This window comes from Haliaeetus leucocephalus, unplaced genomic scaffold (assembly GCF_000737465.1).
Source record: "Haliaeetus leucocephalus isolate CR32 unplaced genomic scaffold, Haliaeetus_leucocephalus-4.0 Scaffold159, whole genome shotgun sequence".
Classification (NCBI taxonomy): Eukaryota; Metazoa; Chordata; class Aves; order Accipitriformes; family Accipitridae; genus Haliaeetus; species Haliaeetus leucocephalus.
Genome location: NW_010972595.1, coordinates 618,531 through 631,196, shown reverse-complemented (window position 1 = coordinate 631,196; position 12,666 = coordinate 618,531). Strand labels below are relative to the sequence as shown.

Sequence of the window (12,666 nt, the reverse complement as noted above, 5' to 3'; positions counted from 1 at the left end):
TTCCTACATGAGTAAGCCTAAGCCAGGAAGCAAGCAAGACTCTGTCTGCCTGGGTTTTTTTGGAAGAAAGTTTCTCCTGGAACTAAGAAACTTGACTAAAACTTCATGATCCTCACTGGTATCTTCCCACAATTTCTCTTCATGAATCAATGCTTTATGGCCTAAGGAAAAAAATGGTGTCATCAAATAAATAAATAAACCCCCCAAACCCTGACAGTTCCAATATTTACCTTTCCTTTAGATAACATTTAACTTTGTGCTTTCTAGATATAGCGTGAGTAATTCTCTATGCTTTTGCTTTCTTAGGCAGAGCATCAGTGCTTATTGTGACCTATATAACCACTGACAGAGAAAATGATTCCTTAGAAACACTTTATACTGAGACTGTTTTCCTACATTGGTTAGGAGGGGCAGCTACATGATGGAGTCTAATAAACTGCTTGAGAATTCTTCATTGCAGTGGCTGCCTTTATAGCAGCAACTCTTTTAAATTCCTGAGCTGTGCCTACCCTTCTGAGGTCAAAAATAATTGCAGGTGCAAGTGATGGAAATGTTGTATCTAAGTAGTTATTATTTCACACTTCAGTCTTTAACGGCCAAGAAACCTGGAAGACCAGGTTCTCCTTCCTGTAAAAAAAAAAAAAAAATTCACAACCTCACTACTGAGCTTTTTTCTTAATGGACTTGCCTTGTATTATTGAGCAACCAAATAATTAAAAAACTGTTAACAAAAAAAGTCTGTTTGGTTGAGGCTCTTCACTGGGCTAGAACTAAGTGGAATTTAAATTAACTACTGGAGTTCAGTAGTGATTCTCTTCCATCCTTTGAAGAGAGAGGATTTAAAAAGTGCAACATTTCTATCTGACTTAAGCTTTTGTTGAGAAACCAAGGTAGGGTTGAGGTTTATATCATAACACAGACCAGGTTTGCTGATATTTTGTAAACCTTTTGGTGTGTGTTGGGCAAGCTTTTAGCCAACTGTGTCTGAGCTATTATTTTGATGGCAGTCTTCCTGAAACTCAGTGTTTCCATGTGTTTTCCACCCAGAACAATGCAAAACCTGATGAACTTACCTGGCATTTACTTTTGTGCTTGGGAACGTGAAAAATTGGAGCACTTTAGTAGCATGTTTCTATATTAACACACAATACAGGAAAAAGAAAAGGATTGCACAGATTTATGTCAACTGGGATCTGTAAGATATTGACAGTGTTTTCTTGGATACCTATTTAGAAAACCTTGGCTTGTTGCTAGCCTTCTGTGAAAACTTTGCCAGCCTTGACTCTAAATTTTATCTGTTCATAGGATAGGGATGATTTGCCCACCTTTTTCAGTGGATTGCTGCAAGCACTCTGAATCACATTTTTAAACATCATTGGGTAAAAAAACTTTAGAGAGGAGTTTACAAACCATGTGATGAACCACCAGGAGGAGGAAGAACTTGGAAGACTTTTGTGTGTATATGATTGTGTACATTTTGCTCAGTTTACCATCATTACTGCTAAATTACTTTTGTTGTTTTCCCACAGTCACTTGCATTCTTACTTACTGATAATTTGCATTCTGCTGCCGGTTGTGTTTCTGGAGACTCGCTGTTAGTGCAAGTAGTAGATGATGGATTGTGTACTGTAATCTTGGAGCTGATTCATTGTCTCTCGAATGATTAAAACATGCTGCTTGTATTTGAAGGGCTGAAATATGAGCACAATTTGCTGGAAGTCAGAAATCCCCATGAGGAAGGGGAGCCACAGAAGCAGGGGCTGCAACATAGCAGGGAATACAAGGAGCGTCAGTGGGTAGATCACAGCAAAATCTAACCTTTCATCTTTTTTTAATTGTGTACTGACTCCTACACAGGGATTTGACAGATACAGCTGGTTTATTGACTTGGTAGTCTTGCACTAATTGACTGCCGGTTTCGATACTGGAGCCTCTAACCCGTTGTTAAACTCTGAGTAGGCACGTCGGTAACATGCCAGCAAGTGTTGGGGGGAGGAGAAAGCTGCTGGGTGCATGCCTCTCGGATTCGGCTCCCCGCGCTGGGAGATGTGCGAGGTTGGGTGTGCGTGCTGTCACAGGCAGATATTCAAGGGCAGCTAAGAGCGAGCTTGAGCGCTCTGCTTCCACGGGGGGAGAGAAAGGCTGCTGCTGAAAGTACAAGCTGGCAGGATCATGACAGAGCCAAGCAGCAGAAAGGAAGGATTTAAAAAATGCCGGAGTGCTACTTTCAGCATCGATGGCTATAGCTTTACAATTGGTGAGCCTGATTTAATTCCTCTTCTTTCCTTCATTGTCTCTCTTCTCCTTTCCTCTCTTTCTTTGCGGCTCCAGCAAGTACAGGTAAAAGACAGCTGCTGACAACTGCCTTTTGTCAATATATGCCTTTAAAATGTGTAGATGCCCTGCAACTTTTGTCTGGGTTGGTTTTCCATTCTGCTTCTGTATTTTCTTCTGCCCAAGAAACCTGCCTTTGATACACAGCCGCTCTAAATCCTTTCCCTGGGTTTTGGCTCGACTTCACTGAGACCTTTGCGGAACTTTTGTTTTGGAACCTTAGCTCAGGAAAGCCTGGGCTTCAGGATTGCAGGTTTCCAACTTGCTAGCTGCGTTTCCTTCTGATGAGCCCAGACCATAACCCTTGGGAGCCTTGGCTTTGTTTCCAATATTTCTTTGTTCACTTAGCCAGTGTTTCCAAATTCTGCAACCTTTTGCCATTTCTCAGTTTGCATGAAGATGTATATAACAGTTCTTGTTGCCTCTCAAACACAAAAAGCAAAATTGCTGGGGCAGGGAAAGATGCGAGGAGACATTAGGAATTTTAGGACTGGTTGTTGTAGGTGTTTGAAGAGTGCACTTTATTGTTTGTGTTCACTGTCCTAGGGAAAAGTGAGGCTTCTCAAAGCGACAGGTGTCTACTTGTTTTTCCAAGAGACTTGCTGGGCAAAAGTTAAAACCTGAGGATTCCCTAAGCAGGCTGCTCTGCTAAAACTGTATCTCACTAGGCTATATTATATAAATCCCTATAGATCTTAGAAACAAAGAATGCTTGCATCCCATTTTAATTTTTAGATGAAATCCAGGTTAAAAGATTTGGATAACTTACTTGTAATAATCAATGGATTCCAATTCCCAAGATGACAGAGATTCTACTTCCTTGCAGCTGTGAAATCAGGAAAGCTTTGCATGATTTGTACTAGTGTTAGTGGGTCACAATTTCATCTAATAATGATGAATACAAGCTTTATATTGGTGTAGAAGGAGGTACCTGTTTATTCCTCTGCTTTATGGAAAACTTGTTTTGCATTTATTAACATTGTGCAAACATTAAAGTTGCTGGAAAAAATTGGAGATAGAAATGTACGTTCCATTAAAATATCTTCATGTAGTCATTTGTTAAAGTGCACATAGCATTTTAAAGGTGAAACTGCCAGGCAAATGTCACTTTGCAAATTTCTTTCTCTAATGGGAAGGTGGTAGTCCCTCCACAGGTTAAGTTGCAACATGCTCTATTTTGAACTCTCCCCCTCTCAGCATCATTACTAATAGTGTTATTTCATCAGTTTGTGTCAGTCTGGGAGAGAAACATTTCCTTTTTGAGCCTAGGCACATTATCTGAAGACGCTGAACATTTATGACTGTGCCTAATAATTTTTTTGGTTCATGAACAAACCAACATGTTTGCTGTATTTGTTGCTCTGGTGTCTTTATTGCTACTCGTGCTCACAAAACTACTACACCGAATTTTGGATCAAATGACTCAAGATTAGAATTGCAGGGTTTTCTGCTTCTTAGGACAGTTGTTGCATAGGAGTTCCTGTGCTATTTTCTTCTATTTGGTGCGCACAACCAGCATATTGATTCTCTGATCTGTGCATTATATAACATTTATTTTTATATCTGGGCAAGTGTGCATTGGGTTGACTCACATAACCATGAAAACTTTGTAAACATATCTAGTATTACCAGCACTGTGTGGTAGACAGATCTGAATGATTCATGTATCTGTTAATCTTTATACTGAAGAAAATGTATATATCCAAAAGATCCCACAGCAACATTAGTGTGTCAAGGATGGGCTTAAACTTCTTTTTTCCAACAGATGAGACTTCTGTGTAGGTATCTAGTTATGCAAATTTTTAAGAAATTCTTGGGAAATGCTGAGCTCCTGCGTCTGCTGTTGAAGTGTCAGCTGTGAGAGAAGGCTGCTACTCTTGAGGAACAGAGTAATACCAGGTTGACAGAAATGAGTTTCCATTTGGGGGCAAAAGAAAATATTTTGCATTGATTCATCTTTATACTAACTGCTAAGAAAGGATGATTTTCACAGTGTTTTGAAAAATGATTGCTTACAATGAGCCTTAATGAAAATTTTAATGAAAGACCTGGGCCTGACATCAAACATCAAAGTACATGGGCATGGAAGAAGGCTAGTGCCAATGGCTTGCAGTTAGATAGCCTCGTGTCTCTAGAGATGGTGAGCATCTGTTCACACAGCAGTGCAAGCTAGAGCAGCTTCTCAGATGCTCTAATTTTCACTTTGGTTCCTTAACAGCACTGGTGGTGGGACAGGAGAGCTGTGGGAACTCCGCATTTCCCAAGAACTTCAGAGATCCCTGTGAAAGAAAGGGATGTGCCATACCAGAAAGGCAAATGTATGCCAATACTCGATAGCTTTCCTCTGTACGAAGAAACAAGGTAGTTGCAAATCCCTTTCCTCCAGATACCACCCTTTTGACAGAGACCCTGAGGAGGACTGAAGTGTGTTGCTCTATGCCCACTGAGGATTTCCGTATGGTTTTGGATATTCTGCTTTTATGGACATTTTGCACTGGTAGCATGATGTAAAGGGACTACAGTGGAGCCACAGTGTGAGCCATTTAGTGGGACCGCTGAAGACAGGAATCACGCAATTTGCTTTGCTCTAGAAAGTTCAATGTATCTCTGATGAAGGCTTCAGGATCTTTATTTGCCATGGTCTATGTCAGCAAATTTCAGAGGCCGTGAAGTTTTGTGTACACAAGTTACTGTATTTGAGCTCTTGTTTAACTTTGGCTACATGTTCCTCCACTAAAAGTAGAGCATAACAGAATGGCAGCTGAGTTTAAAGGAAAAGAAATTAAGAGTTAAGGCCTACTTTTTTTTTGTCCTGCACCTTGTCTCATCACTCCTGTGCAAAAGAAAGGCTACTAAATCAGAATGCCAGTGTGTTACTTACTGACTTTGCTGCTGTAATTGACTGACTAAAGGTGCAAGACAGAGAAACATCTACTGTCTTTAAATCTGGGAAAATGGTAAACACAAACATTAACAAGAGGATATTTTCTTTCTGCGTTTATCACCCTCCTATGACTAAGAGCTAACTTCATTAAAGCTCCCACTCTCTGCTTTTCATATCCAGAAGCACCTGGCAACACTGTTTTGTCCCGTCCAACGTATCTAATAAATTTATTTTTATAGATTAGAATGAAATGAAGTGACGGCGAGTGCTGCTGTAACTCAGGTGTTACTGGAGAGGAGGGATGTGGTACTGAAACACCTAGTCTAGCTCACAGCAGTTGTTTCTAAGTCATGCAGGAAAGTTTCTTTAGGAGGACACTGTCCCCATTTTGCATGCAAAAGCTCTCCCTCCAATTATTACAGAAGATCTGAGTTTTGCTCAGTGGTGCTTTTGGGCCCTATTTTGAAATAATTATTTTAAAATGTGGTTTTCTTAATGTTGCTGGAGTTTCTCATGTTGCAGTTCACTACTTGAAGCCCATTTCAACATCCCTTTCAACGTCACAGGTAGAACAGCCAAAGTAGTTCTTGCTGGTCGCTCTGACAGATCACTTCAGAAATGCCTTCTGTGTTTTGGTCAAAGAAAACATTGCTTGAGGACATGCACGTGCTGTGTTGGTCTGAGTTGGAGCGGGGAAGATTGGAAGCAAACTGAATATTGAACTCAGCTTTGTTAGGATAAGGAAAAATACTTTTGGCTCTGTGTCGCATGCTTAGCTTTTAAAGAAAACGTTGCTGTGGATTTTCTGTAATTCTCTCTTGAAAGGTTGTCCGTTAGGAGTGGAATAGACAGGAATGGGTTTTTTAAATTATTCTAGGAAGAAACCAGAGAAATAAGAGCAATTTCAATTTTTGTACTGTATTTTGGGCAGAGAACTGTGTACATTGTAGCAATTAACTGTTTTGTTCTTGTGTATTGATTTCCACCCTTATTGGAGTTCATCATTCAACTGAGGGCGACAACAGCTTTGCAAGCTACAAGAGAGGCAGGTTTCAGCAGAAGACACCCATAGACCCATACACAGTCCATTTTCATGGAGATTTCCTTTAGTTCTGCCCTTAGTTGCCTGTAATAAAAAATGTCATTCTGACTGAAAGCACACTGTAATTATAAGGTGCTGACAAATCTCTTGCTAATTCTGCATGTGCGTCACTCGTAGCCTTCCTTCAAAGGAGGTCTGGGAGAAATGTCTGTCTGTGGGGCCACTCCGCTTTCAGGGAGGGGGGGAGTTATCTCTGCCTGCACACGAACAGTGTCCCTGGCAAAAAGGTGAAGGGGAATGCATAGCCACCACTCCTGCTTTGGATTATAGCCTCTCCTTGTCTTTGTACCTGAAATAATTTTCTTTGTTATGACATAATACAAAAGATTTAAAAAACAACAAAGAAACCCCCCAAACTTTTTTTTTTCCCCCCCCCCCCCTCTCCTGATAGACCTTACTGAAAAGATGTTTTCTCAATAAGAGCTGTTAGGAAGCACTGATGACTTCTCTGTAAACAGTGGAACACTGTAATCTGAAATCTAAGTTTATTAATATAATATAAATACTAAGCTTGCAACAGGACGTGAGATTTTTTAATGTAATTTAAGGAAGTCTGATGTAGTTATAATAGACTATAAAGAATTAAAATCTCTTCCAACATAGTCCTACACCCAACAAATTCACCTAAAGAAAGCTGTCAGCAAATAGATTGTGAAATAAAGCTCTAAAGTTATGGGAGTTTTTTCTGCTCCCTCCATTACAAAGTTGTGTTTTAGCTTCAGACCAGTCTGGTCTCTGCTCTGCCTGAAAATACACCTGAAAGGAGTCTGCATAGTTGGCATGCATATGGGTGAGATACCCTGCTGGCCCTTGGTATGGGGTGGATGGTCTCTGCCACAGTGATGGGCAATAGGAATTCCTGCTGTTGGTACTTAACCTGCAGCTGCTTCTATAAAGGGGTGGTGATGGTGATTTCTGTGGCATCTACAGGGTCTCGATATTGCACTGACATCTTTGATGTTGCAGGGGTGGACTGCTGTAAGATAAGTAAACGATTTTGAAAAGACTGCAGTGGTAGTTCTTGTGTGGCAAAAAGCCTGGCAGTGTTTTCATGGAGCTCTGCCCGCTCGCCTCTGTGGATGGTCTACCTTATCACTGCTACCTGCTGTTCACAGCTGTGTTCTGCTGCTTGTATCTTGGCATCCAGAAACACAGTGAGTGTTTGGGGCTGTCCCCTTCTCTGTCAGAGTTGTTTTGAGTGAGAGGTTACCATGCAGGGTTGCACACCAGGTTCAGCAGCAGCTCGCAAAGGATCAGATTCAGATTGCAGATCCCTCTGGCAGGGTCACATCAAAAGTGCTGTTTTCCTTCCTCCTCTTGATTTTATTTCTCAGGGAAGCTGTGAACAGTAAAACCTTTGCAGCATGTTTTGGATGTGAGTGAATGGGCATCCCCGTTCTCTGCAGCTGAGTGCTGTACGTGGGAAAATAACCTCCAGAGCCCTGGGTGAGGAGACATGTTAATGGACAAAACTGTTGTAATCACTGTCAGGAAGCGTTCCTTTAATTACTTCACCTGAGTTTTGGGAGGTTTTTTTGTTGTTGTTTTTTTTAAGGTTGGCGAGTTACATATGTCCAGGTCTTGGTGCTTGGTCACCTCTAAGTCTAGCTTCAGGACTAATGTCACCAAATGGTCTAAACTCCTCAATGTGTTGGGAATAAGATTCACTAATTGAAAGTAGCTATGAAAACTCAGCTTGTGGGGCAACATAGCCCCCAACACAAGGTGCAATTAGGGCAGAAGGTGGAGACACCTGGCTGGAGATGGGGACACTTGTTCCCTTTGTGCCAGATCCCAGACCCACCGTGCTGTTCGTCCCCCTGCTCATCTTCTGTGACAGAAGGAAGCGCAGTCACTCCTCTTGTTGAGACAACAAATGCTCGTTGCCTCCTACCAGGAGGGGCCCCATTTTACTGTGGTGAGAAATAGCGTTGCCCCTGCTTTTGTTTTCTCTCTGGTCTTTGGCCAACTGCTCCTGCTCCCAATGCGTTCTGAACTGATGCAGCAAGATTAATTACACATTTCAGATTTTCTAGAACACCCAAAGTTCAAAAGAAATAAACAGGCATGAACTCTTCTGTGCCTTTTGAGTTCAGTTTTAGGCAGGCAGCCAGCCAGGCCTGTTCCTGAGCAGGCAGGCTCTGATTGGGAGCAGCCTTGCCTCATTCACAGCCCCAGCTGGCTCCCTCTGCCATGTCAACAGCTAGAGGTCTGCATCCTCCTCCTCATACTGCTGCTGTGACGACCAGAGTCTAGGAGCTTTCAAACCTAATTGCCTTTGGGGATTTGCATTTCTGCTGCAGATCTTCTATTTTAAACCCTTGTGCTGTACTAATTGGTCTATTTTCCTGATGTAGTGTAAATGCAAGCTCATTTTTCCAAGTTCTGTAGCTCTGCTTGCGTAAGAAAGCAAATGGCTCCTGGACATATCCTGCACTGATCTGTGTACTAGTGCAAATCAAGTCAAGAGGCAGGATCCTGGCCAGCAGTAAATCTGCATCACTCCACTGCAGTTGGGAGAACTGCAATGATTTAAATGAGGAAAGGATCTGTCCTGGACAGTCTTTTCCTGTTAAAGCGAACGCTGCTATAGGTTCGAGAAGGAGCTGCCCTATATACAAAGAAGGCAAATCACACAGCTTTTCCACGGCTTGCTGCTAAGACTTCATCAAGATTATGCTGATATGATTTTGCTCCCCGCTTCTCCGTGTCTGGTGACAGAGCTTGTATCTAATGATCCTGCTGAAACTCAATCCCAGATTTCTAATAGCTACAGGCTCAAAATTTTCAGGCCTGGGAACTTAACCCTCATGATTACATCAATAGCCTCGCTCTACGGCTGTGCAAAGTTGGAAGCATGGTGCAGGGAAAGTTGTAGTAATTACTGAACAGATGCACTTAATGAGGTCTCTACTGGCTTCCCAGCTGGCGAGTTGAGCCGTGCTCTGGGACAATGTGACAGCAGTCGCTCCGGTCATTGTGTGACATCACATCCTCCCCCTTGTTGTCATAGCAGCTGCAATCAGCCCCCTGAAAACTTCCCTTAGGAAGACTGCAAACATCATCTCTCTCCATTAAATGGCAGCGCATGGTGCTTAGTCTCTTGCTGCTGCTCCTGCTGCATGATGCTACATCTTACTTCTGTTGATTTAGATTCTGGGTCTTGAACTGCTGTAATGGATCTAGCCCCCAAAATTTGTACTAGTGTTTTCCTCTTTATGCTTTATCCTTGTCCCTCTTTTATTTTGTACTTCATGAATGCCAGTGTGATTTAGTTTGAATCACGTCAACTGAAAACTAAGCTTTCTTCTCTAGTCCCACCACACAGCTAAGTACATACAGAAAATTTCCAGGTTTTTTTTTTGTATTGCTAGTTCAAGTAGAGCAAGTTAGTAAACCACTTTGGAAATAGGCTTAAGTAAATTTTATAAATATGTTAACTTTCTCTGAAACTACTTACAGCAAAATGTTCCTCTGCTTAGAATACTGAGTTTGCGTTCGGGTTTTTTTTTATGATCCCTAGAGATAAAGATGAATACTTTACACATACTGGGCAGATACTCTTAAGAAAACCTAAAAGAAGATTTTCATTCAGGCCATTATTCTGCTCTTGGATGTGCACATGAAACCTTACCAAAGTCACAGGATTTTTCAAACAAGTGGTCCTCAGTTAGCTGCAGGCTGAGGAGCTCCGTTGCATAGTGATAAAAGTGCACTCCATGGTTAAATGAAAGCAATTGGTATTTTCATCAAATATCAAGTGGGTACAATTGCAATTGCTAGAAAGTGAGCAAGGAGTGAAAATTCATGGAGAAAAAGGGCTCTGAAATTTATAGGTGCTACTGACAGCTATGCTCCAAATGCAAAGTGTTGTTTTCCTCTCCCATTAAAACTGGCGTTTTGCAGGATAGAATGTTTTACACACTGCTGTGTGTGATGTGAATAGCAGAATACTAGGTCCATTTAGTTTATATTGATTTCCTCCTCCATTCCCAAAGCTGTGATTATTACTGGACATGTATACTGTTAATAATCACTATTTCCCTTGAAATGTAAAAATGGGATTTTTAGGATGTTCAGATGTCTTTATTCACTCTTATTTGGTGGCACTGTACAATGTTTTATTAGTCTACAGGAGGATGATGGTCTTTTCTACCAGCTGCCGGTCCTTGATTTAAAGACAATCTATGATGTTCTTTCCACCTTGAACATTATCATAATTCAGAATTGCAGGCCAAATTATGTTCTGACTCTTATACAAAGCTTGTAACTCAAAACATAATTTGGCCTGCAGTGTGTATTATTTTTCTGAACATGGCCGTATGAGCAAACCTAAGAAATCTCTGGCAAAACTGTGGGTTTTTTTCATTGCCAAAATCTGCAATATTAAAATAGAACTCAATAATCAAAGCTGATTTCAATCTGAGTCGTAGGGAGGGTGATCTATATTTTATAGTCCATGTGCTGTATATATGGTGTATAGTAAAAAAGGTGTTGAATGTGTATATAACTGTTATAACAAGGGACCGTGATAGATTCTACTGCTGCTCCAGGAATGTAAATAATTTTTCAGCATTAATTTACAGAATCTCATTTCATGGCTCCTCAAATAACAAGAGCTGTGGGATTTTCCAGAGCCCCAGCTGTTGGCTAACTCTGCTGTTACAAAAATCAATGGATATCTTTAGAAAGTCCGGAACAGGACACCCTGTGCTACTTTTGAAAGTTCCTTTGCAGATAAAGAGTTAATTTCTTTCTGGTAACCTCAACACTTAAATAGAATTCCAGCAGGAAATACCTAAGACCTAATGACTGCTGCTAACCTTAGCTTTTAGTTGATTGTCTGCTTTTCATAAATTATGCAGCACATATAGATCAACTGATAATAAGCGTCTTGCTTCACTTCAGCAGAATGAATTCTGAGTTTTCACAAGCATAATTCAGGGTAGATTTGAGCTGAAAGTGTTTAATGACTTTTGGGTGCATGTTTCTTCTGCAAAAATGATTGATTTTTCCACTCTGTGAATTTTGGTTGTGAGAGCGCTGGATATTAAGGTGGTTGTTTTACCTCTTCTCCCTTTTAAACATAGATAGAAATTATTACATGGAAACCTCCTGCCTAACGGTGCAAAGCCACAGCATGCTGATGTGTGTTGGTGCTGGAGCCTGGCACACTTGAATGATGATTATCCCAGAACCTGGTTGAATGGGAGGTGTAACAGCTCCTCTGTGACCGCAGTTTGCAGCCCACTTTGCTGCAGAGCAGACACTGATTGCTTGTAACTTTAATTCCTCTGGCTATGAAGTTGAGCCCTTTCCTCTTGGCTGGCCCTCCTGCAGGAGTAACCTCTGGGAGAGACACAGGACAAAGACAAACTGCTGGAGGAACCCTGACCAAACCACTGCTGTTTAAAATGCCACCTGGGAGTCATCACAGCAGCCTGGGGAAATCAGGGGATCCTGGCTGTTATTAAGTGTTGTACATGAGTTTCACTTGGACAGGCTGAAGCTGTGACTTGAATATGGATCCATGTCAGGTGGTGTTAGATCCTGTAACTAAGCAAATGCCTCAACTGTCAGTCCAGCTAATGCTCCCCAGCATTCCTCCCTTCCCAAAGTATCAACAGGTTATTATTATTACAGTTGCTAGGTGGCTTCATGGTATTATTCCTGTCTCCATGGCTAATGCTTAAGGCTTAATTGTTCTTGAGTCAAGGGAAGTGTAAGTACTGAGGATGGCAATTACAGCACTGCTGATAACTTGGATCCACTTGCTCCTGGAAGATGCTTCTGTCGGCTTGACAACACGATCAGAGTAAATTTTCCTTCATGGGAGAATATGTTTATTCTTTAGCGATGTTTGCTGCCTTATGTTCCAGTCTAATGCTTCCTATTAATCAGAATTCATTGTGCCATTTAAGTGAAGTGGCATTTTTGAAGTGAAATTCTGCACGACGACTTGTCATTTACTCTCTGATTGTGTTTGCCTACTTGCCCTCTGAAGCAGCAACAATAATTTGAGCCTTCTGTTTTATTAGCTGTCATTTACAGTAACACTTTATGTGCATAATTATTTTTCTCTAGCTCTGCACTGATACTCAAATGAAACCTCTGGGATGTGTTCCCAGCTGGTTGTGTGTTTACATGTTGTATTCAGTCATTTGCCTTTGATCTCTCTTACATTGTTTGTGGCAAGCAAGTTTCATGTCCTTTTGGGAAGTTTTTAGCTTTTATTATTTAAGTGTTTATTAAGCTCTAATCTGTTCAGATGCTTTGGATAAGCCTTCTCAGAGAATGCCTGTATCTTTAGGTCCCTAAGCCAAGCTGCAAAGGAAATTTGGCCTTT

The 12,666-nt window shown here is 41.3% G+C and overlaps 1 protein-coding gene across 1 annotated transcript in view; it reads left to right on the top strand.

Annotated features, from left to right (window-relative positions):
- Positions 1–2,172: 2,172 nt before the first annotated feature.
- Positions 2,173–12,666, top strand: part of PDE1C (phosphodiesterase 1C, calmodulin-dependent 70kDa) — a 320,002-nt gene continuing 309,508 nt past the window's right edge. The window contains exon 1 of the mRNA XM_010562366.1: positions 2,173–2,257. Coding sequence (XP_010560668.1) covers positions 2,173–2,257 — 85 coding nt within the window. The remainder of the gene's footprint in view (positions 2,258–12,666) is intronic.